This window comes from Stegastes partitus, unplaced genomic scaffold, assembly GCF_000690725.1.
Source record: "Stegastes partitus isolate 25-593 unplaced genomic scaffold, Stegastes_partitus-1.0.2 Scaffold962, whole genome shotgun sequence".
Classification (NCBI taxonomy): domain Eukaryota; kingdom Metazoa; phylum Chordata; class Actinopteri; family Pomacentridae; genus Stegastes; species Stegastes partitus.
In genome coordinates this window covers 26,596-51,876 of record NW_007578693.1, presented here as the reverse complement: position 1 = coordinate 51,876, position 25,281 = coordinate 26,596, and the positions used below count along the sequence as shown (strand labels likewise).

Here is a 25,281-nt window from a genome sequence, read left to right as displayed (position 1 = left end):
ACAGACGTGCCAAGTAAAACATCAAAACACAACTAAATAGTCTGTGTTGCTTAAGAGAGTTGTGTCCATACCCAAGCTAAGCCCACATCTTACGCTATAGTAGTTCACATCTTTTCTATGGGATGCACCCTGCATTCTTGTCAGCATTCTTCTTTTTTTTTGTTGTTGCAAAATTGTGACATTCAACTACCAATGGATCAGAAATTATAACTGGTTGACTTGTGCATTATCATTTTTTTGGTTATTGTGTGCTCAAAGATGGGAATTTTCATTACAGATTAACTCAATTTCCCCATATCTTAAGTCATAATCAGATTATTTGATCGACTTGTCAAATACACAGATTCTGAATCAATGCCATGATAAAAAAAATAAATAAATAAAAAAATAACAGCAATAATTTCACACTTTTATCTTTAATAGTTAATGAGATATTGTCATTCAAGTATAGCCTCAAATTTTATTCCTCAAAAAAACGTACAGAAAGTGGACGGACAGGCAGTTTTAAAAAATAAACATATTGAAAAGTATTTAATATACAGTGCTTAACCAATGTATTGGACCACCACCAAACTCATTCCTTATGTTTCTGTAATGTTTAATGCAGCAGCATGTAAAAGCTCTTTAACGTAAATGATAGTTTTAATGCTAAAATATAATTACTATGGTTATCAATGAATTTTCAAATGTACTGTTCTATTTTTTTTAAAAACTGAAGAAACAGTAAAGCACGTTATTATTTCTTGACTTAGATGTCAAATTATAGTTGTTTACTTGCATTCCTGAACAGAAAAATATGTTTTAGTGGTTGAATGCGATGCTTGATTCATTAATCAGAGAAGCCCAGTGGCTCAGATTTGGGTATAAAAAGGTGAATTCAGTTAGAAATTCCTTATTCCTGTTCAAAATGGTAGTACTGGCTGGACTACACCTAACAGGCCTTCACTATAAAACACTAATGCCATTGTGATATCATGTGTTCCCTTGTGTTTTCGTATCACACTGGAGTGTTTTTAGCGTTGGTCCAGATCAAATGATCTCAGCTTGGACGAGCTAACTGCCATAAAATTTGATGAGGAATCTCAGATTTCTAATCGGTGTTCCTTTGATTGTTGTGGCCTTCCAGTTGGGTCTGGACTATTTGGTCCACTGAAAAATGTCTCAAAAACTCTGACCTTAAATAAAAGTTCAGGTTTAGACATCCAAGCGACCTGTATAACTTTGGGTGAACTGCGGCTACAAGTAAAGACTATGGGTCAGGTGGAAACCTCGTGAGAAAGAAGAACAAATAAAGAAGAGGCAGAGACTTGGCCATCTTTGTCTTCTGTTATATTTTACATAGGAAACTGAACTTTTGTACGTCACTCACAAAGGGGTTCGGAGACGAGGGACGAATGATGATGATAAAAAACAAAACAAAAAAAGAATAGAAAATAAAAGAAAAACAATAGTTGTCTTCGGCTGCTGCAAAAAATCTGATTATTAGCACCATTAATAGTCAAAATCATACACATTTGTAAACCCTTTTATCCGTTGTAGTCTTTTGGAATCAGTTCAAAGACACAACCACATTTCATTGACTATTATTTATTTGTGTCATCTATACAATCATTAACATTGTTGTTGTGTTGTATCATTAAAAGGCTTAATGCTTGTGCACATATATAAGAGATAAACAAATTTTTTGTTTTATTTTACTTCTTTTTTTTCTTTTCTTTTTTTACAAATGCACAGATTGCCAGCTCAAAGTCTAGCCAATAGTCCGATTAATTCAGGTTGATTGAATCATATAAATAATTGCTGCTATACAAATGGAGGCAAACCAGAATGTCATAACAGTAGGAAGGATCTTTCTAAAGACATCACAATTGTTTCAGTGTCTGCCTAAAACAGAAACACTCCTAAAAAACAAGGAAAGGTATTTCCCTATTTGAGGTGGAGCCATCGGTTCTGCTTTACAGACGAGTGAGAAGAGCAGGAGATGAGCCAGCGAAAACCAAAGAGGTAAACAGCTCTGAGAAGAAAGCAAACTTTTACCAAGGCATGATACCCTCCCCAACTTTGTTCTGGCGCCCACATTTCCCTAAATGATGCCACAAGGTCCAGAACGTCAAGAATAAGCTGCTTGTGTACTATTAGAAAATCTTGATCCTGATCTTCTCACGTCGATAGAACATCTGATCCAAATTAGAAAGTTGACGATTTTACATATAACCAGATTTTTTGGGGGTAAAATTGCTAAAAACGTTAATAAGGAGTGTTGTCAGACCTGTAAAGTGCAGCTTAATAATAACTGTTTTGATATCAATGTCTTATTCTTAGATTCATGATTAAAAGACTGGTTATATGAGTATGATTTTCGATAACGACATCACATGAGCATCACGGATGTCCCACCTCGCCTGTCAGCGCACAACGTCTAGTCTGAACGCTTTCACTGCTGATGTGTTGTGGTCAAGTTTACCAGAGTGGAAGCACGGCGGGCTTCAACTTAAAACAAAGACCTCCATGAATCACTGACTTCGTGTCCTCTCTGTCCTGTAGTGCTTTGTTCTCCCGTCTCTGGTGTGCAGCTACGAGCCTCGCCAACCTCAGATGTGTTCGTTGCTCTCCTTCTGCTATCCTGTTCTCGCTAACCCTCGCCCTAACTGGCCGAGGCAGACGTCCGCCCGCCCTGAGCCTGGTTCTGCTGGAGGTTTTTTTCTCCTTCCTGTTTAAGGGGAGTTTCTGCTCAAAGGGAATAAAAACTTTGGATTTGGTGGGTTTCTCTGTAAAGAATCTGTAAGGTTTATGCGAAGTGCCTTGAGATGACATATATTGTGAATATATAAATAAAACAGATGCTGACCACGCTTTCAACTCTCCACCCTTCTACTGTTAAATTGTTCAAGATATATTCAGCTGGATAAGAACCAACTGGGTCACCTTTGCCTCGATTAGTTAAACCACATTAGAGTGAAATGGCAGCAGGAGGAGCATCTCTTAAACTTCCCACTGTCTCTGAGACGCTACAGCCATGCACAGGGCGTCTCAATGAAGCCGAAGCACGTCAATGTTTTCATAAATGGAACACAAACAGACAAAGAAAACAAAAAAAGCAATATGGATCCATAGGACCTGAGCATCCACGTGTAGACTGATTTCTTTAAAACTGCAAATAAGGCATTGGCCTTGGAGGAGGTCTGCACTTTCTGAGTGCCTTTATAATTGTATAAGGCGATATAATATCTTCTTTTTCCCCCAAGAATGGAAACTTATGTCTAACAAGAAAAAAACCAAAAAACATTTAGGAATAACAAGAATAAAAAAAATACTCATTGTAGTTTCAAATTCAGCCACTGAGCTACTTATTATCGTCTAATTGACTTTATCAGATGTTATTCACAGTGCCTATGAAAAGTATTCAGCCCTGTTCTCTGTTATTACTTTTCAACACTGAATCATGGTCAGTACAATTTAGCTCACAGTGAAAACAGACTTCTAGAAAGACAAATAGTTAATGGACTGAGGTCTGGGCTCTGACTCGTTCATCTTGTCGTTTCCAAACCATTTCTGCAAAACAAATCTTGCTTATTTGCAGGTCGTCCTCCTGTATTTTCCTGTACTGTGCTGATTCATTTTACTCTTTACATTTCTAAGTAGGCCTTGAGGCTTAATCTAAGGGCTAAGGGCAAAGAGGAAGCAAGCTTCCTCTTTGCTGCTCTCCCATGAACTTGACATGAACTTTGACTGTTGAAGAACCACAACAGTTGTGTGTACAGTCACTCCCATCTCAGTAGCTGAAGCTTGTAACTCACTGAGAGGAGCTATAGGTGTCTTGGTGGTCTCCCTCACTCGTCTCTTTCTTGCGTTGCCACTTAAACAATGTCAATCTATAAGCAGATTTACGCATATGCCACATCCAAGGGATATTCAGTGACATAAAAAAAATCTTGTATCCGTCCCGTGACTCGTGCTTTTCAACATCTTCTGCATAGACTCGCTTGGTTTTTGTGTCTTCATGGTGTAGTTATAGTCAGGAGCACTTTCCAGACATCTTTAAACTACAATCACTTAAGACAGTAATTCTCAACCATCCCATCGTCGGGCCACGAGCGCTGCCTACTGGACCACGAAAAATTTTCAATTCTGTAACTGTAACTGCCGCAGGACCCCCCAGAAGCCAGCCGCAATTAATGTAAACTATGGAGAAGTTTTTAAAAAGAAAAAATGAAGATGGAAGTGATGCCGCTCCGTACAACGCTGACTTTATCAAGTTTGGTTTTGTGAATGGAGGTAGCGAGGCAGAGCCGAGGGCCCGGCGTGTTGAGTGTGGGTCAACGCGAGCCAACAAAGCACTGAAGCCTTCAAAGCTACGGTGGCATCTCCAAACCAAACATCCAAAGCTAGTCGGGAAGCCGGTGGATTTTTTCAGGAGAAAAGAAAATGGGCTACAGCTATTATATAATTTATTTTAGAAGGTTTGAGCTTGTTAAACTGTAAGTGGAACTGATTTAGTTATTGAAGTCAAATCAAACCAAGACTCAGATCAACTGAAATGAACGTGTTCATATTTAAATGGCCACTTTGTTCTGGGAAACCTGGGGTCAAAAAGGTTGAGAATCCCTGACTTAAGACACATTCACTGCACTGAGATGATCTCCATTTCACTAATTGTGGGACTTCTAGCACCAGTTAGCTGCACTTGTGTTGAATTGGGCGAGCCACTTTAAAGGAGGTGAACACTCATGCAATCACTTATTATACTTTTGATATTCATTTAATATTAATTGACATTAATTTGTAGAAATCTGCTCTCCTTTTGACTCGAGAGAGTTGTTTTTTGTAAATTCTTCTCCAAAAAGCTCATTCAAATTGTTCAGTGTTAAAAAGCATATAAAGGGGAAACATCCAAGGGGGTGAATACTTTTTACAGGCACTAAACTGTCTGATTTCGATTAAAGCGACTGAATTGAATTTGGTTAGATGCTTAAAATGGCATCCGCTTAACATCCACCGAAGCGGAGTTACAGCTCACTCACCCACATTTCTACCAACGTCTGTAGATTCATTATTTAATTTAAACATCACCCGGCCTGTACAATATCACGCTGCAGACAGATGGTAAGAGCACAAACGAAACAACAAATCAAGGCGACAGATTGAAACATTATGAGGCACTTCTCTGCCAAAAGGTCGCACACCGGCAAATATTTTCTGTAACTGGCCGTGCCGAGTGGCGTCATGATAGCATGATGTCTGTCACACGTTGGTGAATATACTGAATATACAAGGAGCTCAGCTGCTACCTTCTCATCACAAACGACAGTGAGCAAGTATGAACACTGTCAAAATGTGAGATCTGCAGCTACATATTAAAATTTCCCTCTATTCAGATAAATATTCCCATATTTCTTTGAAATCTGAATACAGAAAACACGGCAAAAAGGATGTTTTTTTGGAGGGGAAACAGCGATAAACAAAGTGCTAAAATGAGGCATTGCTAAATATATAAAGTGTGCAGTAATCATCCAACTACTGCAGTTTGAATGTCCAGCACACGGAGCGTCGACAGAATGGTATTTGTACAATGCAGACCAACACCACACTGCTCTACAGTACTTGAGCCACTTCTTCTTTTTTTTAAATAGCATAATGTGGTTAGACAAGGCGACGTCAGCCTCGTCCTGTTTTAATTACACAAGTCTTTGATATGTAGCAGTGAATGGATCTGAAACTATTTCATACGTAACTGAAAACGTAACAAGCTTCATCTGTTCCTAAGGTGCCAGACCTTATTACAGCTGCATTCAAAAATATACTAAAAAAAAAAAATACACTTGTGGCTATATAAGATTTACTTAGCTATCGATAAACCCTCTGTGAAACAATTAATACGCACTCACGAACCCTCAGATGTTGTCAGCATAAATACACCTCACTTGGGATAATCATGTAACCGCTATTTTACAGAAGCAATAAGCAATTTTAGGAAGATTAAACATTTAGAATGGTTTGTTTTTTTGTTTTTTTTGCTAATGGCAGAGATAGCAAAAATATCAAGCTCATGGCAACAAGATTATGTGCAAGAAAGAAAGAAAAAAAACAAAAGACGTGAATTCATTCTGGCTTCTCAGCATACAGCATGAATAAATATGGGAGGTGGAATGCAACATCATTCTGGTTAGACGCCTCTCTCGGCACACTCCCATGCCAAAAAGTCCAGAAGCAAAGCACTTTGGATGAGTAAAAGGAAAGACACAGCCTTCAGAATTAAGTCTTGTTTTGGTCAAAGTCATTCTGATTTTCCCTCATGTGTTTTTACCGAATGTAGCTCCAGTGCTTTAGTTAAGACACTTATGTGGCTTATTGGACAGAACATGAGCTTGTAAAAGAAGACAATAAAAAGGGCAACACAGGCTAAATGCACCAAGCGGCTAAACCTTTGTGGGTTCTAGTGAAAGGCAGAAAGCCACACTGGCTAACCGTCAAATGCCTGAATCACAGAGTTTAACATTTCATGCATCAGCAACCTCAGAGGATAGGATGAGAAATGAGGTTCTTTCATCCCCGCTTCGAGGACAGACAGTAGAATAAATAAAATATTATGACTACAGACATATGGAATATATGTATTCAGGCATATACAGTGAGACAATTATAAACAGCAAAGTTCAACGTTGGAAGCCGTCTACAACAGACACACCTCCAACAGGCCACCAACACTCTACTGAGGAGTTCACTGAGGTTTGGAAGTCGGTGATGCAGGACAGAATCAGAACGTGGGCGAAAGGGAAACTTGAGCTGTTGGGGAGGGTATGGTGGTTGTAAGGTTGTAGGTTGAGTTCAGAGATGACGGCTGAGGCGACGCTAGCGGGCTGTAAATGGGCCTGGGGGAGATGGTCGAAGAAGGGGAGTGCTGAGCAGCCGTCGCTGTTGTTGGAGAGTCCGAGCTCACCTCGTCCCCTTCTTCCGAGTCCCACACTTCACTCTGCAAGTAGTCCGCAAATAAGGCCTTGGCTCGCTGCAGCACCCGGCTCAGGTTGTGCCGTCGCACAAGGCGATCAAAGTGCATGGCCAGCTCGTTGTAATCCAAGCTGTTCTTGATGATGTGGTCCCGGTGTTCCAGCAGGATCGACAGGCACAGAAACAGCATGAAGGGATTGCCTTTGCCAAACTCCTGAGGAGGCGGCAAGGAGCATGGTTTGATGCTGGTGCTCTCGGCTTTTAGAGAACTGGGCGTGTTATCTGTGGTGCTGGGGGATTTGTTGCCAGGTGAAGGGAGATTGTTGGAGGACAACCTGCTGCCAGACAGTGAGGGGCCCTTTGCAAAGGACAAAATGGGCGAAGAGAGCAGCAATCTGTTCTGAGTGTGAGAGGGAGATGGAACAGATGTTTTTACCGTCGGGGTCACTGGCGAGTTGATCCCTGCACTGCTACACACTTGGGCAGAAGAAGCCAATGCTTTTGGGACAGTTCTTGGTGAGGCCTGACTCCCATTAGTCGTAGACGGGGATGTGGATTTTACAACAGAGTCTGGAGAAGCACCTGGCCAACTGGAGGGTGACGCTGAAGATGTAGGAGAGACAGCCTTCCAGTTTGGGAGGCCACTAGAGAAGAGAGGAGAAGATGACACCAGAGAGAAACCATTGTCACAGGTTTTAATGAGAGGTGTTTTCTCCCCTGGGTCGTCCTCGCTGTCGATTGTGGACTGACGTCTCGGGACGCTCGTTACCGGCTCTGACGCCACCGACCCCTGCGGCTGCTCGCCGTCCTCCATATCAAAGCTGTCTTCATTTCTTGCCGTATAGTATTTAAACTCTCCAAAACTAGTTTGCCTTTCAAAAGGACAACCCTTTTCCGTGGTCAGAGCAGGAACATCGCATTCACCACCAGCACCTTCCTTTAAAATACTTCCTCCATTTTGCTCGTCTTTTGCTTCTGTGACAGCGTTTCTGCTGACATCTGGTTCTTCTCTCGAAGGCCTCAGCATATGTCGTCTACGCTGTTTTTCCTTTTGTTCCTTATCGTCTCCGAAGCAGTTCTCGACCGTTTCTTTCTTGTCTCGGCAGGACATTTGTTCGTTGGTCTCCAGCGGCAGCCCCAGAAGCTCCACTTCGGTTTCAGGAGGATCCGGGGGCAGAGAGCTCCAGGTAACCTCCAGCATCCTCAGAGCGTCATCGAACGCAAACTCTCGCTTCAGTTCCAGAAGCAGCCAGCGATAACAAAAGAACAGGTCGTCGGCTCCTCGGGACACCAGGTAGGAGTAGAATTCAGGGTCTGAGTACTGCAGAAGCAACTTGAGATGCTGGAACTTAATGGACATGAGCTGTCCATCTGGCCGAAAGTTTCCCTCCAGGCGTTTCATGATGCCGCAAAAGCAGATGAAGGCATGAGCTTCATTGTCCATGACCGCAAGTATAGGGGAGGCAATGTCACTCATGCCTTGACAGTACGATATCTGAAAAACAACACATCCGCACAAAGTTACAAAAGTCTACAGTTTCTGTTCAAGAAAAAAACTGAATTCTAAATCATGTAGGTTTTAACATGATTTTACAGATAAAATCAGTTTTCAGGTAAACCCAGTGAAACATCAACAGCTGTCCTTTAGTCCAATGGCAAACCAGGGGACTTCATTATCATCTAAAACAAGAATCTAGTGAATGTGCTACTGTGCCTGATGACATTTTTTTTGGACAACTACAACAGTTTAATCATTTGACACCAACTGGTCCCCACACTGCATCCTTTTTTATATTTATTTATTAGTTATCTGTGTTTGCTTGCACCATGAGCAGTTTGGCTTTGTTGAATTTATTATCGTGGTAATCGGAGGTTTTCTTCTATGAGCTCCACATTGTACAGGATGCCTAAATGCTGACATTTCTCGCTTTCTGGTTTGCCACTTTTGCCTAAAACAAGCTCTACATTAAATCTATTCGGACTTTAAAGCTGCTGAGCCTGATCAGCATTCCAATGGTGAGTCTTTTTTTTTTTAAATTTGCCCAAAACAACGTAAAAGCCTATCTTTAATTTTTAGAGAATAGAATAGAATGCCTTTATTGTCACTATACACATGTACAATGAGATTAAGAGCAGCTCCTTCAGTGCATTATTGCACACCTGTCTTTATTTTCTTTATTATTTTTTCAACATTTTTTATGTTCTGTGGCTTATGTCTCTCTAATTTAAACATCAACATCAAAAGGGGTTGCGCAAAAAACTCGGTGAGCTGGACCCTGTGTAAATACTGTAAGTTAATTTGATGTGTCATGAAGCAGGTTTTTTAAAGTTCATACTATATCCCCTCAGTAAAAATCAAAGTAAATTTGTCCTGGAGTATGTGAACAGTTCATATAATCTTATTGGCTACATCACAAAAGTACACCCATCACCAGATAATTTACAGTTTCAAACCCTTTTGCTTCAAGCAGATTCCGCTTCACGTTCAATGAAATGCTATCACAACTCCTCTCTACGCACCTGTGGATGCGTGATGGCGAATGTGGTGAGCAGGTCAGTGAGGGCAGTCAAATGTGGGCTGTCTTCCGAGCCCGCATAGTACGGATGAGCCCGGTCCGTCCTCAGCACGTCTTTCAGAACGTTCCCGCGGATAAACTCGAGGTCCTCGTTGCTGACTCGGGCCGTCCACTCACTCTTCAGCTGGTCATACTCCCTCGTCTTCCTCTTCATGTAGTCCATTCTTTCCTGTCCGCTCAGCCCGTCGGGGTAGACGTTCAGGAGGTAGCGCCAAACCACCTAACACAACGCAAAGGTTCATCCTCAAATGATTAAACACAGTCACACCGTATAATTTATAGAAAAATCTGCATTATTATAACATCATTTAAGTGACAACTAGCTCTGCTTGCTAGGAGTCTGCAGAACAAGGGGCTAGTATGTACTGTTGAATAAACACTAAACCTTGCGTAGTGACGGTTCCACGCCACCGTGGTAGATTCGCAGTCTCAGTTCCTCAGGCCGAGTCAACTGGCCCTGTCCATTAAGGTAACTGTGGAACTCAGCGTCACTCAGTGGAGGCTTGAAAGGCTTGATCTCCTCCCCATAAGACCAGCTGAAGGCCTGCTGGACTCTGGACAGGGTCCGGCCCACCTGAACAGAGGCGAAACACGCACATAAGCAAAGGCTTACAGAGGCTGGGAGGCGGAACGGACCATATGAAGAAAATGAAGGAAGGTGAAGGAACCTGGGAGAGTAGAGACTGGGTGAAGGGTAGAGCCGCTGAAGCCAACGACCTGGTCTTCTCTGTGAGAAGCTGCTCAGAGCCAATCACGTCTTTGGGGCTGATGATGTCCCAGTCCTCCATAACAGGGCCTGCAGGTGATCAAACAATAGCAGATGCAACAATCATGTATTTTAGGTCATCGCTATTTTTTTAAATCCCCTTCTTACCATTTAAGGGGCCTGAAACAGGTTCTTCCTGTTCATACTGACCATTAAAAGATAAGAAGTGATGGAGACACAATGCTTCACCTCATATCTAAGTAAGTCTTTCACAGTTAAGGCTCAGACACAGCGCACATATTCACCCAACTCTAGGCTTCATGGTTTCTGTAAAATTTTTATTTACAGTTTTCCTTTTGGGTTGTGTTAGTTGCTTCAGGGACACGCTGGCATTCTTACTCTCTTCAGACGGCTTGATGTCAATCTTGAGCTGCAGATACGGTTTAGCTGCGCTGACAAATGCAACGTCCAAATCCCAGTCAGACACCAGCGACAGATACACTTCAGCGCCGCTCCGATCCCGAGACAGGTAGCTGATGCTGAAATTCCGCTTCCTAATTTAAAAAAAAAAAACAACGATAAAAGAAATGAATCAATAAAACAAAGGGGGGGAAATGAAAGAGAGACTCTGATCTACAAATTATAACGTCAACGTTGCCTCTGACAGTCTTCATGTCTACACAACAGTTCAGCCTGAGTTATCGCTCTTACCCGTTCAAATCAAAGGCTCTGATAAGTATGTGCTGCAAGACCTCCAGCGATGTTATCTGAGGATCGACAGCAAACGAGCGAAACTCCACAGGTAGCGCCGCATCACATTTCTGAAACACACATAAGTTAAAAAAAATAAATAATCCTGACGGTGTGGGTGGAATATGGAAGCAGGAGGCAACATCACAGTCAAGAATATGGTAGAAAACCATAAAACTAGTGTTGTGTACTTTATAACTGAGTGTATGTGCTGTTTATTTTAGGATGATTTAGGAGGTTAGCATATAAGCATTGATGCACTGTTTTGTTATAAATATCACAAATTCCAACTGGGAATATCACAAAATGTTTCTGCAAAGATTGATTACTTTGTTTTGTCAGTTAGTTGGTTCGTTTTTTTAATGCCTGACATCATTTCCATTGTGTACTCCACAGTGGAACATCCATCAACAAACCAATGAAAAATGGAGCCACGTCAACCTGAAGGCTTTAAATTTAGTATACTGAGTGCTACTATCAAAGTATTCCAATGTCAAGTTTATATATAGGATACATACATGTGTAGAAACTGCATATGTAGTATTGCATATGGACCCCATTGATAATGGACCCGGGGTCTATATTCAACAGCGGAATATGGACCCCTGGGTTAGGGTTAGGGTTGTTGTTATTCACTACCTGTTGAATTTTGTTGTCTATGTTCATATTTATTTATATTATTAAAATTACTAGGGGGGGTCCATATTCCACTGTGGAAAAAGGACTCCGTGGTCCAAATTTTATGAGGATCCATTTACAATCTTACACATATATTAGAATTGAGAGATGCGATGTTGAAATAATCTGTAAAATATGAAAACACACATTTTCAGAAAGAAACTTGTAGTAGGAGTATCAAAAAGATGAGTTTATTCGATCACAATAAAACAATGACAGAACGTTCGAAACCATTAAAGTTTAGCTCCACCATTTCTATCAAAGTTTAAATTTAATTCTGTACTCCCAGTGCGAACGAGGAAGAACCAGGTTGATGTTTTCTTTGTACCAGCTAGCTGATATGTTGGCTCCTTTTTGCATTTGTTTTTCTCCGTTGGTACTAAACATCACACAGTTAGTGAAATGGAGTTCATGTGGGTAAATGTGTCTGGAAGGTCTAGCCATTGATGAATCGTTACTCAAACACAATGAAGACAAAAAAAAAAAGAAACCCTCCAAGCAACTCTACGAAAAGGTTATTGAAAAGCATGTTGCATAAGATTTATACAAGAAAATTTCCAAGTCACCTAATATCCCGTTGAGTACATCTGACTGTATCGTAAAGAAATAGGAATATAGTCCATGTGTAAATCCGCCCAGAGCAGCCAGATTATTACGTTGCAGATGCTCCCTGGAGCCACAGCTGTTTTCCCACCATCCCGAGGTTAGTATTGAGGATACAATCACCTACAAACAGCTAGAAACACCTGGTAGTTTAACTTGACAGTGAACTGGAAGTATAACAGTGAAGCTGTCTACAGGAACAGACGGAGCAGACTTGGTCCTTTGAGGAAGAAAAGCTCCTGTAACATGTGCAGACCAAAGCTGTTGTTGCGAGAGCACTTTTTTTTCCAGTTATCTGTTGAGGCAGCAGCGTCAGAGCCAGAGACACTAAGAAACTGAATAATCTGATAAAGACGACTAGAAGACGATAGATCCGACAGGCTTCTTCAACTGTGCTTGGAGTAAAGATCGCTCCAGACAGTAATTCCTGCACACTGCAAAAATGCTGTGCAGTGACTTCCCTCTGTGCAAAGACAGACTTATCTTCCGAGAACTTTGCACATGGAACTTTATCTTCTACAGTTAACTTTGCGTTGCACAGTCAGAGTTTTTACTGTGTTTCAAATTTTTTTTAGATTATTCTGTTCATTTTTATCAAGTACATATTCTGAAAGTAGCGTTTTTTGTTTGTTTTTTTTTACGTGTGTTTCTGTGATACGTAAACTGATGCTGCAACACTGCAATTCATTGTATTTCTCTTTTGAAAAGTACTGTGGGTCAACGTCAGTCACTTGACGTAACTAAAATGAAGCATATTATTATTGCACATCTCAAGTGTATTAATTCATGTTTATGTTCCCAATGCGGTGTTAAGAGGAAATAGCAATCCCTATACATCGGCTCGATCCTATTCATCGGAGTCATTATTTGGAAACGCTTTTTGTTCTTTTGCTTGTTTTGCTTAAGTTGGTCAGTTATGATCCTAAATCTTTTTAAAATTTGTTTTAATGTATAAAAAGTTATAGTATGTTGTGTTTTTCTTTTCACATCTTCTTTCTGTAATAGCGTGGTCATGCTCACAAAGTCATCCATCCATCCATCATCTATGCACCGCTAATCCTCACTGGGGTCATGGGGGGCTGGAGTCTATCCCAGCTGACTCAGGGTGAAGGCAGGGGACACCCTGGACAGGTCACCAGTCTATCACAGGGCCACACTTAGAGACAGACAACCAAGCACACTCACATTCACACCTACAGACAATTTTAGAATCACCAATTAACCTCAGCATGTTATTGGACTGTGTGGGAGGAAGCCGGAGAATCCGGAGAGAACCCACGCTGCACGGGGAGAACATGTAAACTCCACGCAGAAAGATCCCGGGTGTCCTCACCGGGACGCGAACCAGCGACCTTCTTGCTGCGAGGCAACAGTGCTAACCACTTGCAGCCCCTCACAGAGTCAATTGAAGGGAATTGACTTAAACAGTATACAGTACATCAAGTCTTGACGTCATACACGGCGGAGTTAAAGGTCGAGAGTCACAACAGACAGTTTCCACCAGTCTGAAGTCAGCATATGTTTTCTCTTTTTCCCTTAATTTTTCAAAGGTTAAAAAGATCCCCTTTAACACAATGCAAGCTCAGAGGTCTTTTCCACATGCACGCACACACACATATATTCTCACTCACACACATACTGTACTTACATATATTAGAGGATTTTTTAGCTGAGAAGTTCGGCAAAGTATATGTTCATTTGGACGGGACGTATGTTTGACTCAATTTAACTCTATTTTCTCCAGACCATTTTATTACAATTTTTAAAAATTAGTTTTTACACAGTTTAAAATAGTTTTAATTACAACAGGGAAGCCTTTAAAAATGCTAGACAGGCAATCTGTGATCCCTGTTTATGGTCCAAGTTGTATTTTGTATAAATTCTAATGTAAATCAGCATCAGCTCAGTTGTGCGCTGAACATAAATCAGATGGCCAAAAACAAAATACTCATAAAAAGTCAAATACAATGGGGAAAAAAATAAATAAATACAGGACAATAGTTATTATTACGGATCTATCAGATATTCTGACTGCCAGGGCTGAAACTGCCTTACAGATCATGACAATCCTCACATGTCGTACCAGAAATGTTGCTGATGCTCAGTTACTTCAAGAATTTAATTAAATGTTAGTATTTTATATTGTAGGCTGAATGCATTCAGACTCTGATAAACATCACCATCAACCACACGTGTAGAATAAACCCATATAAACTCAATATACACAACGATTAACTCTCTGTAAATCAACTCAGGTGAAAAGTTTCTATCAAACGTCGTGTCGTTGAGTCAACATCTAAACCGAGCAGCTGTTGGATCAGCTGAGACATCATCGTGCCTTGAGGCCGTGCAGTTGTTTGTGTGTGTGTGTGTGTGTGTGTGTGTGTGTGTGTTTGACTCATTTCGAACCAACCTTCTGTCAGCTCAAGCCTGTAAATAAGGGCTCACTGCTTGTTTATTGATAACGAATGATATCAGATGACTGTCAAAGCGTGTTGGTATAACTAGCTGCTCGAAATAACCTGATAGATTATTGATTAGCACCGCCAGCTCTCCCACCTCTGGAAAGACAACATTCAGCGACTACAAACAACGTCGAGCATAAACAAAAACTGACAAATACACAGGTGACCACTGGCACCTTTTCACTACTCTGTTCGGTGTCGCTAGTGTTTTTGTCGACGTGTAATGTCAGCAAAGGAGTGTGTTTGACAGAGAAATTATTCAACAGACGAGAGAGCTACATACGAGCGGTCGCAAACTATGTGTTGTTCGAGCCCCCGGTCAGCCTACCTTGACTTTGACACGAACCACCCCCCTTTCCTCCTCTCCTGCCATTTTAAAGGCTCCGTTTCGGAACAGGACGGTTCGGCCGAGTTTTGTTTTTCTTTCTACACCGACGTGCTGATCAATAACATGATGGAGCTAACGCTAGCCACAGTTTCTTTTTCTGATGTCATTTAGCGCAGACTTCGACGCAGCGGCGACGTGTCACTGCCCCCTACAGGCCGTTTGGAGAATAACATTAAAAAATAGAATAGAATAGAATAGAATAGAATAGAATAGAATAGAATAGAATGCTTTTCTTGTCATCACACACAAAATACAATGAAATAAAAAAATAAAAGAAATTAAAAGACAAAAGCTCAAAGTTACATCTTAAATAAATAATAATAAATAATAAGTACAATAAAACAAAAATCACATAAAGCAGGTATGAACGCTATCATTTCATTGGCTTTTTAAAAAAAAAATTTTTAAGTGATTTATTTTAGATCCTGAATTGATGTAGTTGTGTTTTTAGGTTCCGTCGCCATGGTTGACGGCTGCATTGTAATTGACTTTGGTCTTAAATACAAAGTGGCCTTTTTAAAAAATATATATGTTTACCCTCTTTAAGATATTTGGCTCAAGCTATATGTTATATTAGTTTTAACATAAGCTACTTTTTATTCAATACATTTTCCACAAACATGGGGAGGACCCAGATAGACCCACATCGTTCAGGGCCAGAATTAACTTTATTTGCCAAGTTTGTACACGCAAACAAGGGATTTGAATCTTCGGTCTCTGTATAAGAAATAGAATATATAAACTAAAACAATAAAAATAAGAGTAAAGAACAATGAAACTAAGAGTAAACAATTGATAGCAGTATTTATAGTTTTATATTTAATAAACTTCAGCAGCTATATGTTGTATTTATTCAAGATTTCAAGACCAGTAAAATGTTTTTAACACCTGTTCCAGACCGAAACAATAATAATAACAATAAAGAATAAAAACACACAAGAAATAAATGTATACATGAATATGTTATATATAGAAATAAGCAAAAAATGCATAAAGTATCAAATGAATAAATCAAATGTCAAATTTTGCAAATATATATATATGTACAAGGTGAAAAGTAAACATTTTGATTGTTTATTATTGTCTATTTCTAGGTGGGGTAATTTTTATTTTATAAATATTCCACAAATATGAGAATGGCTGAAATAAACCTGCGTAGTTCTATATTTAATTAAGTTCTGCAGCTATATGTTACACTCATTTCAATGTTATTTTATACAGGGTATTTTCCTTTTTATCATAATCACTGCTTTACATGCCAGTGTATTTATTCTGCTCTTCACTGATTCTGATTCTGATAACAGTTTGATATTGTTTTAACAGGTAAAATAGCAATAAATTCTTAAGAATGATCTTTACTCTAGTTCTGTAATTTCATAAATGCGATAAACTGTAGTTTTTGCATATATAGTATAACAATATATTAAACTTTATAAGCTGTAATATTAAAAAGCCTTTGCAGCTCAAGAGGTATTTTATTTGGTGGAAAATGAGACAAAATGGCTCTTTAAATAGTAAAGGTTGCCGACCCCTGGCGTAATCAATCCATCAAACGATCCAGCAGGACACTTCCGGTCATGGGACTGTCTGATTTGGTGCATGCTGGGAAGTGTATTTCTGGAATGCTCACTTCTCTTTACTCTCTACACAACAGGAAGTCGATCGAAAACTACAACTCCCAGGAACATAGCTGCTCCATTCGCTTATTACTTCATTTCCACACTGAAAAAGACTAATTTCAGATTCCTTAGTTTGCACATAGGTGTGGCGAGGCTCAATTGTTAGGGGATGCAAAATACGTTAACTGTATGAAAAGCTAATTTGTTGAAAGGCGCTTCAAATGCACCGGAGACTCACAATTGTCTGTGTTTGGCAGCTGAAGACTGGCAGTCTTGCTAATTAACTAGTTGCTAGTTTGAAGCTAACAGAAGATGGAAGATAGTTGTGTAGCTTGCATCCGTCCGTTGGAAACCTACACGAATATTAGCTAACTGGATGTTAATAAATCGCGCCCGTTAGCTAGCATATCTTCTGAGAAACTTCAGCGATGGAGGAAGTTGACAAAATCCTGATTCACGCCCTCAAACAAGTCGGCACGTAAGTACCACCAACGGCGTTTAATTACCTCCAAGTTGTGCAACAGTATAAATTCATTGCAAGTTACGGAACTAACATGCTAGCTCGCTAATGTTAAGTTTGATGATTAGCACCATCTCCTAGTGACCCACCACGAGTCACATGATCGTGGGTGATTTGAGGCAAAGTTGGTGAGCCTGCTCTAATTAAAAAGATGTGACCAGCTGTGTAATTGTCAGGAGCTTCATGTTGTATTTGTCCACCACAGAGACTTGAGCGAGGAGACTGACAGCGTCAAACAGTTCAGCAGTGAGCTGATCGTGGAGGCGGTGGTCAGATGTATACGGGTGATCGATCCGGCCCTGGGCAACGCGCTGCCCACGCTGCTTCCTCACGGCATGTCTGCCCGCTTCAGAGTCGGCATGAGCCTGGCACAGGCCTGTCAGGTAGGACACCTCCAAGATGCTGGCCAGGCTTGGTTTGCAATGAAGGGAGCTGGCAGCCCCTTGTGATCACGATTGGAACAGTCCCAGCACTCTGAATAACTCCTAGTTGGCTGGTGTATACAATTATTTGTTTCCTTCAGTGGACATAAACAGCAATTGACATCATTGGTGCAGCTCAAAAAATAGAATACTGTGAACCTTCATAGAATCTATATTCTATACACGTAATGTGATATATTTCTTTTTTTTTTTTGTTTTAATTTTGGTGATTATTTCTTAGAAATCTAGCACCTTATATTATTGCAATATTTCCAAAGTATGCATCAAATGGTTTTGCTATACAGAAATATCCAGCTCATGAAAAGTATGTTCATTTGTACACTCAATACTCGGCAATGCAGCGGTCTGCTGGTAAACCTCGGGTCTGTACATTCACATGGATGTTACCTTGACATCCACCTAAACATCGTTCCAGACCAAGCTCAAGGTGTTGACCTGGCCTCAAAAAACACCTGAGATCCTGATGTGATTGAGCATCTGTGGGGTGCGCCAGACTGAGTCGGATCCACAGAGGCTTTTTGTTTTTAATTCTGATGATTATGGCTTTTAGCTCCTGACAAACACAAATCTGGTATATAAAAGTATTAGAATATGTTAAGATAAGATCAGTCAAGTAAAGGCTTTACATTACAGAAATGTCTGAAAAGTATGTTCATGTGTAAACTCAGTACTTGGTTGGGGCTCCTTACTGCATCAATGCTGTGTGGTGTGGAGCTGATCAGTCTGTGGCACTGCTGAGGTGATACTGATGCCGTCTGTATTTTTGGGTCACGTGTTTCTCATTTTCCTCTTGACAACACCCCCTATGGGGTTCTGCAGGGTTTAGGTCAGGGGAGCTGACTGGCTAATCAAGCACAGTAACATCACGGTCAGCAAACTGTTTGGTTGTTGTTTGGGTTCTGCTCTTTGGACAAGTGTTCAAGTCCTGATGGAAAAAGGAAATCAGCATCTCTGTAGAAACTGTCAGCAGATGGAAACATGAATTGCTCTAAAGTCTCCTTGTACATGGCAGCCCTGACCTTGGACTTGATAATACACATTGGACCAACAGCAGCAGAGGACATGACACCCCTAATCATTACAGACAGCAAAAACTTCACACTGGACTTCAAACACCTTAGATTCTGTGCCTCTCCACTCTTCCTCTAGACTCTAGGAATTTAATTTTCAATTGAAATGCTAATTTTACTTTCATCTGAAAAGAGGACACCACTGTGCAACAGTCCAGTCCTTTTTCTCTTTAGCGTGAGACGCTTCTGACGTTGTCTCTGGTCCAGAAGTGGCTTGATGTTAACGATGCGACAGTTGTGGCTCCTTTCATGAACATGTCTGTGCTTGGGGGCTCTTGATGCACCGACATCAGCCTCAGTCCTTGTGAAGCTTTCCCAGATTCTTGGGACAACAGCCAGCCTTTTCAGGAATGACCTTCTGTGGTCGACTCTCCTTGTGAACATTTTTACTGTTTGAATAGTAATATACTCAAGCATGAAATAAAATCTTCTAAAAGTTTGAGATTCCTGATGTCTGATTTGCATGAGCTATAAGCCATAATTGTAAAAAAATAGAACAAAAAACAGGCTTGAGATATCTCACTTTACCTGTAATGAATATAAAATCTGTGAAAGTTTCCCTTTTTGAATTAAATTACAAAGAAAAAACTTGTTCACCATGTTATAATTTTTTTAGCTGCACATTTTATGTTATGAATTGATCCAAGAGGGAGTTATAGTCAGGAAGACTTCCACTAAAGACAACGTCAGGATGTTGGTTGATTCTTCACTATAATAACAGTCGTGTCAAATAATGCTTACTAGTAGGTTGTCCCTGGACTTGCAGTCATTTCTCATGGTCTTCCTAATCTGATGGAATTTGCTTAATGGAAAATAACAACTGACAAACTCAGCTGATACCGAATCAAACTACATCCACAAAGAAAGACCATGAAATGTGGCTGAGAGCCTGTAAATGCCACAAAGTGCCCTTGAGTTAAGATCGTCCTTAAATTAGGTAAACCTAGGTTTAGGGTGAAACACTGCCTGAGTAGAATCCCTGATTTGTTAAGCTGTTGTTTTGCAGGACATTGGCTATAAGGGAGAGATCGGCTACCAGACCTTTCTGTACAGCAGTGAGCCAGAGATCCGCTCCCTGCTCATGTTCCTGGTGGAGAAGCTGCCCAGAGAGCGTTTTGAGGCCTCAGACCAGCCATCAGGTACAAAGAACACCAGTCTGTCTGTTGCATCCTCACAACCGCACACAGCCTCTACGAGGGTTGGGTATCGTTCAGATTTTTACAATCCTGATTCCGGTCCCGATTTTAGCTCCTAACGATTCATGATTCCTTGAGTTGAGGTGGTTATCGTCACTACAGCAACAAAATTCTGCTTTTATATTAATGAATGAGTAATAACAATAGAGTATAATATACATGATAGCATAACCACCACAGGACATTTTTCTGAGTACTTTTACTACCATCGTATATTTTCCTCATTAGTAAAGGATCTGCGGGCTGCAAGGTGGCGCAGTTGGTTAGCACTGTTGCCGGTTCGCGTCCTGGTAGGGGCACTGGAATCTTTCTGAGTGGAGTTTGCATGTTCTCCCCGTGCAGCATGGGTTCTCCAGCTTCCTCCCACAAGGTCCAAAAACATGTTGAGGTTATTATGTATTATCTACACACCGCTTAATCCTCACTAGCGTTGTGGGGGGCTGGAGTCTATCCCAGCTGACTCAGGGTGAAGGCAGGAGACACCCTGGACAGGTCACCAGTCTATCACAGGGCTACACTTAGAGACAGACAACCAAGCACACTCACATTCACACCTACGGACAATTTAGAATCACCAATTAACCTCAACATGTTATTGGACTGTGTGGGAGAACCCGGAGAGAACCCACGCTGCACGGGGAGAACATGGAGACTCCACGCAGAAAGATCCCGGGTGTCCTCACCGGGACGCGAACTGGCGACCTACTTGCTGCGAGGCAACGATTCTAACCACCGATCCACCTTGCAGGCCAAAGCAGAATATAGGCTCTTTAAAGTATTTTTTTTTAAAAAGTGACCTGCTCTGCTTTTCAATTTCAGTTATTTGAGTAAACTGAATTTCTTAGAGGCAAGAACAACCATAATTCTTCTACTGTAATATAAAAAAAAAATAACATCAGGACACAATTTAAAGACTAGATCGTGTGCACTATTAAGGTCCTTCCTGCTTCAACACTTTGAGAAAAAACACTTGTCAGAGTGAAACCGAATCAAACAGTATTTGTTAATAAAATCTCTCAGGATCTTCTCATAATTGTTGGAGCTTGTTGGATAATATTAGTTGATTAAAATTAGTCAGTATGAGGTTATATAAAAGACATGAATGAGCTCTGTTGGCTGTCACATAAGATGACGCTGACATGAAAGAGGCATGCTTTGTTTTTAATCACGTACCGCATATTTGAGCCGCCCACAGCTGTCATCTCTTCCTGCAGGGAAATCCGCGGTCCTCCAGAGAGCCATCGCTGCTGCAATCAAAGCCCAGCTGGCTGTGCCCTGGCTACCTCCAAACTGCAGACTGCCAAAGTACTGTGAAACGCAGGTACACCTTCCAGTGTTCAATTCTGGTATCGCAAGAAAACTACATACGACTACCAATACATGGGGATGTGTCGAGTCAGCAGGATCAGGAGAGTGGAGGATCCAGGCCGGTTCAGATGTTCCTGTTACTGAACAAATGTCAATGCCGCTGGCAAATGGGGCTCATGGCTATTGTAGTATTTACAGTCATCTGTCATAGCAAGCTAATGGTAAAACTGCTTTGATAGCCTCCATCTGTTCACTGAATTATCCAGAAAATCCATCCATCATCTATACACCACTTTATCCTGTTGGGGCTGACCTGGGGCAAAAGGAAGGCTACATGTCATGCTTAGACGAGGCAAATTAAAATCACCAGTTATCCCAAGCCTGTTTTTGGACTGTGATAGGATGCCAGAACACCCGGTGGCACGGGGGAGAACAAGCAAACTACTGCACAGAAATGCACCTTAGTGTCCCAACAAAAGCCCCTAGAAATAAAAAATGTTTCTATAGATCAGAGAATCTCCAACTCCGGTCCTCATGAGCTACTGTCCTGCAGGTTTTGGATGTTTCCGTACTGCAACACAATTGACTCAAACATCTAAAACCTGCAGGACAGTAGCTCATGAGGACCGGAGGTGGAGATCCCTGGTGTAGGTGCTTCACTGTTAAGATGTTCACTTCACTGTCCAGAATGATGTGCATGCAGTTTGTTATCTGCTGCAGGGGGGAGTTTGTGTGTCTGCCCACCGTGACCTCTGTACCTCACACAGTGCGACATGAAAAAATGTGAGCTTCAAGGTCACGTGCACTGAGCGTGTACTAGTGTGAAGTAACAGACATCTTGTGCTTTTAGATTTCCTGTCTGTCAGCATGACTATGCAAAAACTACCAAGCCAGTTTTTATGAGACGTGGCGGACGTGGGGGAGAGGGTCGAGCACGAGCAAAGGAGCAACATATTACGTTTCGGTGCAGATCTTGTTTGGGTAGCTAGTGTAAGTGCCCTTCCAGGTTTTGTGTGGTAAAGCCCCTGCACCGTAGGGCTTATGTGTAACAAAGGAAAGCTGCCTGGGCCAATGGCCAAGTTAAAACTGAAACCAAGTCAGGATTAGAGCACATTCCATGCAAATCTTGTATAAAACTTAATTTCTGACCTTTTTTTCCTGTTCAGAGTCTGTTAGCTTCGCACAGCTTCCACGTCCAGCCCCTCAGCTTACCACACTGCACTAAAGACCCCGACAAGAAACACCTGAAAGGTAGGCGTCTTACTGCAGGCCCTCACATGCTGCATGCATTGAACTGATGCAAGTTTCATGCAGAGTTTGTAGTCTTATGGACTGTAAATGACTTGGTGGTTTGTGCAGATGTTTAGATAAGACACTAAAAACAATTCTGGGATTGAAGAAATGCAATCTTCTTGGGTGCCGTTCAGTTCACTATCAAGTTTCTGGGGAAATCACTGAAGAACAACTCTTCACAGAAGATGTATTCTGAAGGAACTGGACTATCTGTGTGTGTTTTCAGAGGTGAAGGACTACCAGCGGAACGTTCTGTCTCCTGTGACGGCCCAGCTGTCCAGTCGCACCTCAGTGGTGTCGTCCATACTGGAGCAGCACACGGCCGAGCTGAGTGCTGCTCAGGAGTGGGACAGTGAGTGGAACAGTCAAGGGCTGCTGTCTCGCCTCACACCACAGGCAAATGATCACACTCTATATAATCACACTTACATTTCAGAACGTTTTTTTACTTTGTTGTTCCTCAAGTGATTGACTGCCGGCCATGCAGATGTACATACATGTGTACGTACATCTGCGTGTTGGGCTTGTGTATGACCAAAAAAGAAAGGTTGGGGAAAACCAGTTCACAGATTTGAATTCCCTGTGATTGCACACAGTGTGAATTCAGTATAATGTGCATTGATACAGCATCAGTACAACAACATTGTGTCATGCTCACCGCTCTGCTGAAAAAACATTAATTGTTCATTCCTGCACTGAATAATTCCAGCCAAGTAGAATTTGTGATAGTGACTCTTTCCATCCATCAATACAGACAGATAGACATACATACATATATATATACATTCATTGTATGTATGTCCAAGAATTGGTAAAGTAAATAACACTGGTCATCTCGTCACAATGCAGCGGTCTGCTGGTAAACCTCAGGTCCTGACATTTATATGGATGTTACCTTGACATGTACCACCCACCTAAACTTTGCTCCAGACCAAGCTCGAGGTGTTGACCTGGCCTCTGAACTCCCTAGATCTTTATGTGATCGAGCATATGTGGGGTGCGCCAGACTGAGCTTTGAGACTTTTTGTTTTTAATTTTGATGATTATGGCTTTTAGCTCCTGACAAACAGAAATCCAGTACATCAAATTATTAGGATGTTTTCTAAGGTTGATCAAATAAAACCTTTGCAGAACAGAGATGTCTGAAAAGTATGTTCATTTATAGACTCTACGCTTGGTTGGGGCTCCTTTACGATGAATTGCCGCATCAGTGTGACATGGAGTCAGTCTGTGGCTCTGCTGAGGTGTCACTGAGTCAGACGTTTCTTATTTCTTCTTGACATTACCCCTGATGGGTTTCTGCCGGGCTAGCTAACCAAGCTGATGCCAATGGTTGCTTAGCTTGTCTCTGTTTTTGAGTTTGAGGTTTCTCATCTCAGGGAAGAAACTCCTGAAGTTGTCTCTGGTTCAGGAGTGCCTTGATATTAAGAATGTGACAGTTGTAGTTGACACCAGCCTCAGTCCTTATGAAGCTCTTCCAAGTTCTTGAATTGACCTTTTATGACAGTCAACTCAAGGTTGCGGCCATCCCAGTAGCGGTTAGACCTTTTCCTACCACGCTTTTTCCCTAACAGTCAACTTTTCATTAATAGGCTTTGACACAACGCTCTGCCAACAGCAAGGCTTTTTTATTAATGACTACCAATGGCCTGCCATCCTTGTAGAAAGTGTTGATGACTGTCTCTTGGCCAACTTTCAAGTCACTAATCTTTCCCATGATTGTGGTTGTGTGAGCTGAACTAGACTGAGAGATACACGCTATTTATACTGTTTGAATAGTGATTTCCTCAAACTAACATAGTCTAACAACTGGAGATAGTAGATTTCTCATTTTTATCAGCTTTACGCCATAATCATCAAAACAAACCACAGGTTAGGTTATGAACAAACATAACTGTGCCAAAGTGGCCCTGGGACACTGAACCCCAAGTTACTCCCAGTGGAAAGTTGTGTGAGCGAGTGAGTGACATGTTGTAAAAGCACTTTGTAGAACCAACTGAAACTGGCGCTATACAAGTGCAAACCGTTTACCCTGTACACCTGTACCTATACCTAACCAGGACAGGCCGTTCTGCCAGTGACCATGTTTGCTCCATGTCTTTAAACAGGAGTACCGTTCCAGGAAGCTGACCCGGCTGCGTAAACGCATTGAGGAGCAGCTACGTTCTGCTGCGCTGCCCTCTGCTGAAAGTGCCTGCGGTGTTCCTGCCTCGGCCTCTGATCTGTCCGAACTACTGCACGCCTTCAGAGGCTCCGCCCCCTCGGACCACGTCCTGACCAAGAGCACCCACTTTACCCACACGCAAAAGTTCACCTTTACACAGGTGAAGTGGAAACAGCAGCGTTTGAAACAGATGTGTCTGCAGCGAGAGTTCAATCCAAGTTTAATGTTTAGTGTGTGTGTGTGTGTGCTTCAGGAAGCGGCAGCAGTGACGCACTCCATCCCCACCGGGCATCAGTTAGAAGGCGACGTCCAGCTCCGCCAGCAGGAGGAGCTGGCCGCCCTCCAGGAGCAGTTCCAGCAGCTTTGCACCGACGTGGAGCATCTGTCAGCAGACATGAAGCTAATGAGCGTCACTAACGCACAGGTAACAAACACGTCTAAGCTAGCGGGCTAACGGTTAGCCGAGACACGAGGTCCCACTTGTTGGCACGAGCCTTCTGCATTGGCTGGAGCTCCTTCGACAGGTTTGATCAAACATTCCCTCAGCGGAGCTTCTG

General features: G+C 41.6%; 2 protein-coding genes across 2 annotated transcripts in view; one reads left to right on the top strand and one right to left on the bottom strand.

The window, feature by feature from the left end:
- Positions 1–1,571: 1,571 nt before the first annotated feature.
- tbc1d25 (TBC1 domain family, member 25) lies at positions 1,572–15,153 on the bottom strand. Its single transcript, XM_008294411.1, has 7 exons — positions 15,052–15,153; positions 10,939–11,048; positions 10,627–10,781; positions 10,190–10,317; positions 9,907–10,095; positions 9,466–9,741; positions 1,572–8,440 (listed from the first exon to the last, which is right to left on the bottom strand). Exons 1-7 carry the CDS (start codon positions 15,094–15,096, stop codon positions 6,755–6,757), a joined length of 2,589 nt encoding a protein of 862 aa, XP_008292633.1. The 5' UTR covers positions 15,097–15,153; the 3' UTR covers positions 1,572–6,754.
- A 1,668-nt stretch (positions 15,154–16,821) lies between these two features.
- ccdc22 (CCC complex scaffolding subunit CCDC22) overlaps positions 16,822–25,281 on the top strand; it is a 12,111-nt gene continuing 3,651 nt past the window's right edge. The window contains exons 1-8 of the mRNA XM_008294410.1: positions 16,822–17,208; positions 17,456–17,633; positions 19,770–19,902; positions 21,174–21,280; positions 22,434–22,518; positions 22,787–22,956; positions 24,669–24,884; positions 24,978–25,148. Of these exons, the coding sequence (XP_008292632.1) occupies positions 17,159–17,208; positions 17,456–17,633; positions 19,770–19,902; positions 21,174–21,280; positions 22,434–22,518; positions 22,787–22,956; positions 24,669–24,884; positions 24,978–25,148 (1,110 nt within the window). The 5' untranslated portion in view covers positions 16,822–17,158. The remainder of the gene's footprint in view (positions 17,209–17,455; positions 17,634–19,769; positions 19,903–21,173; positions 21,281–22,433; positions 22,519–22,786; positions 22,957–24,668; positions 24,885–24,977; positions 25,149–25,281) is intronic.

Coding starts and splice junctions, on each gene's coding strand:
- tbc1d25 (XM_008294411.1), bottom strand. CDS start 15,096: ATGGCAGGAGAGGAGGAAAGGGGGGTGGTTCGTGTCAAAGTCAAG. Junction 11,049..15,051: donor TGGTTCGTGTCAAAGTCAAG/GTAGGCTGACCG, acceptor TGTGTGTTTCAG/AAATGTGATGCGGCGCTACC. Junction 10,782..10,938: donor AGAGCCTTTGATTTGAACGG/GTAAGAGCGATA, acceptor TTTTTAAATTAG/GAAGCGGAATTTCAGCATCA.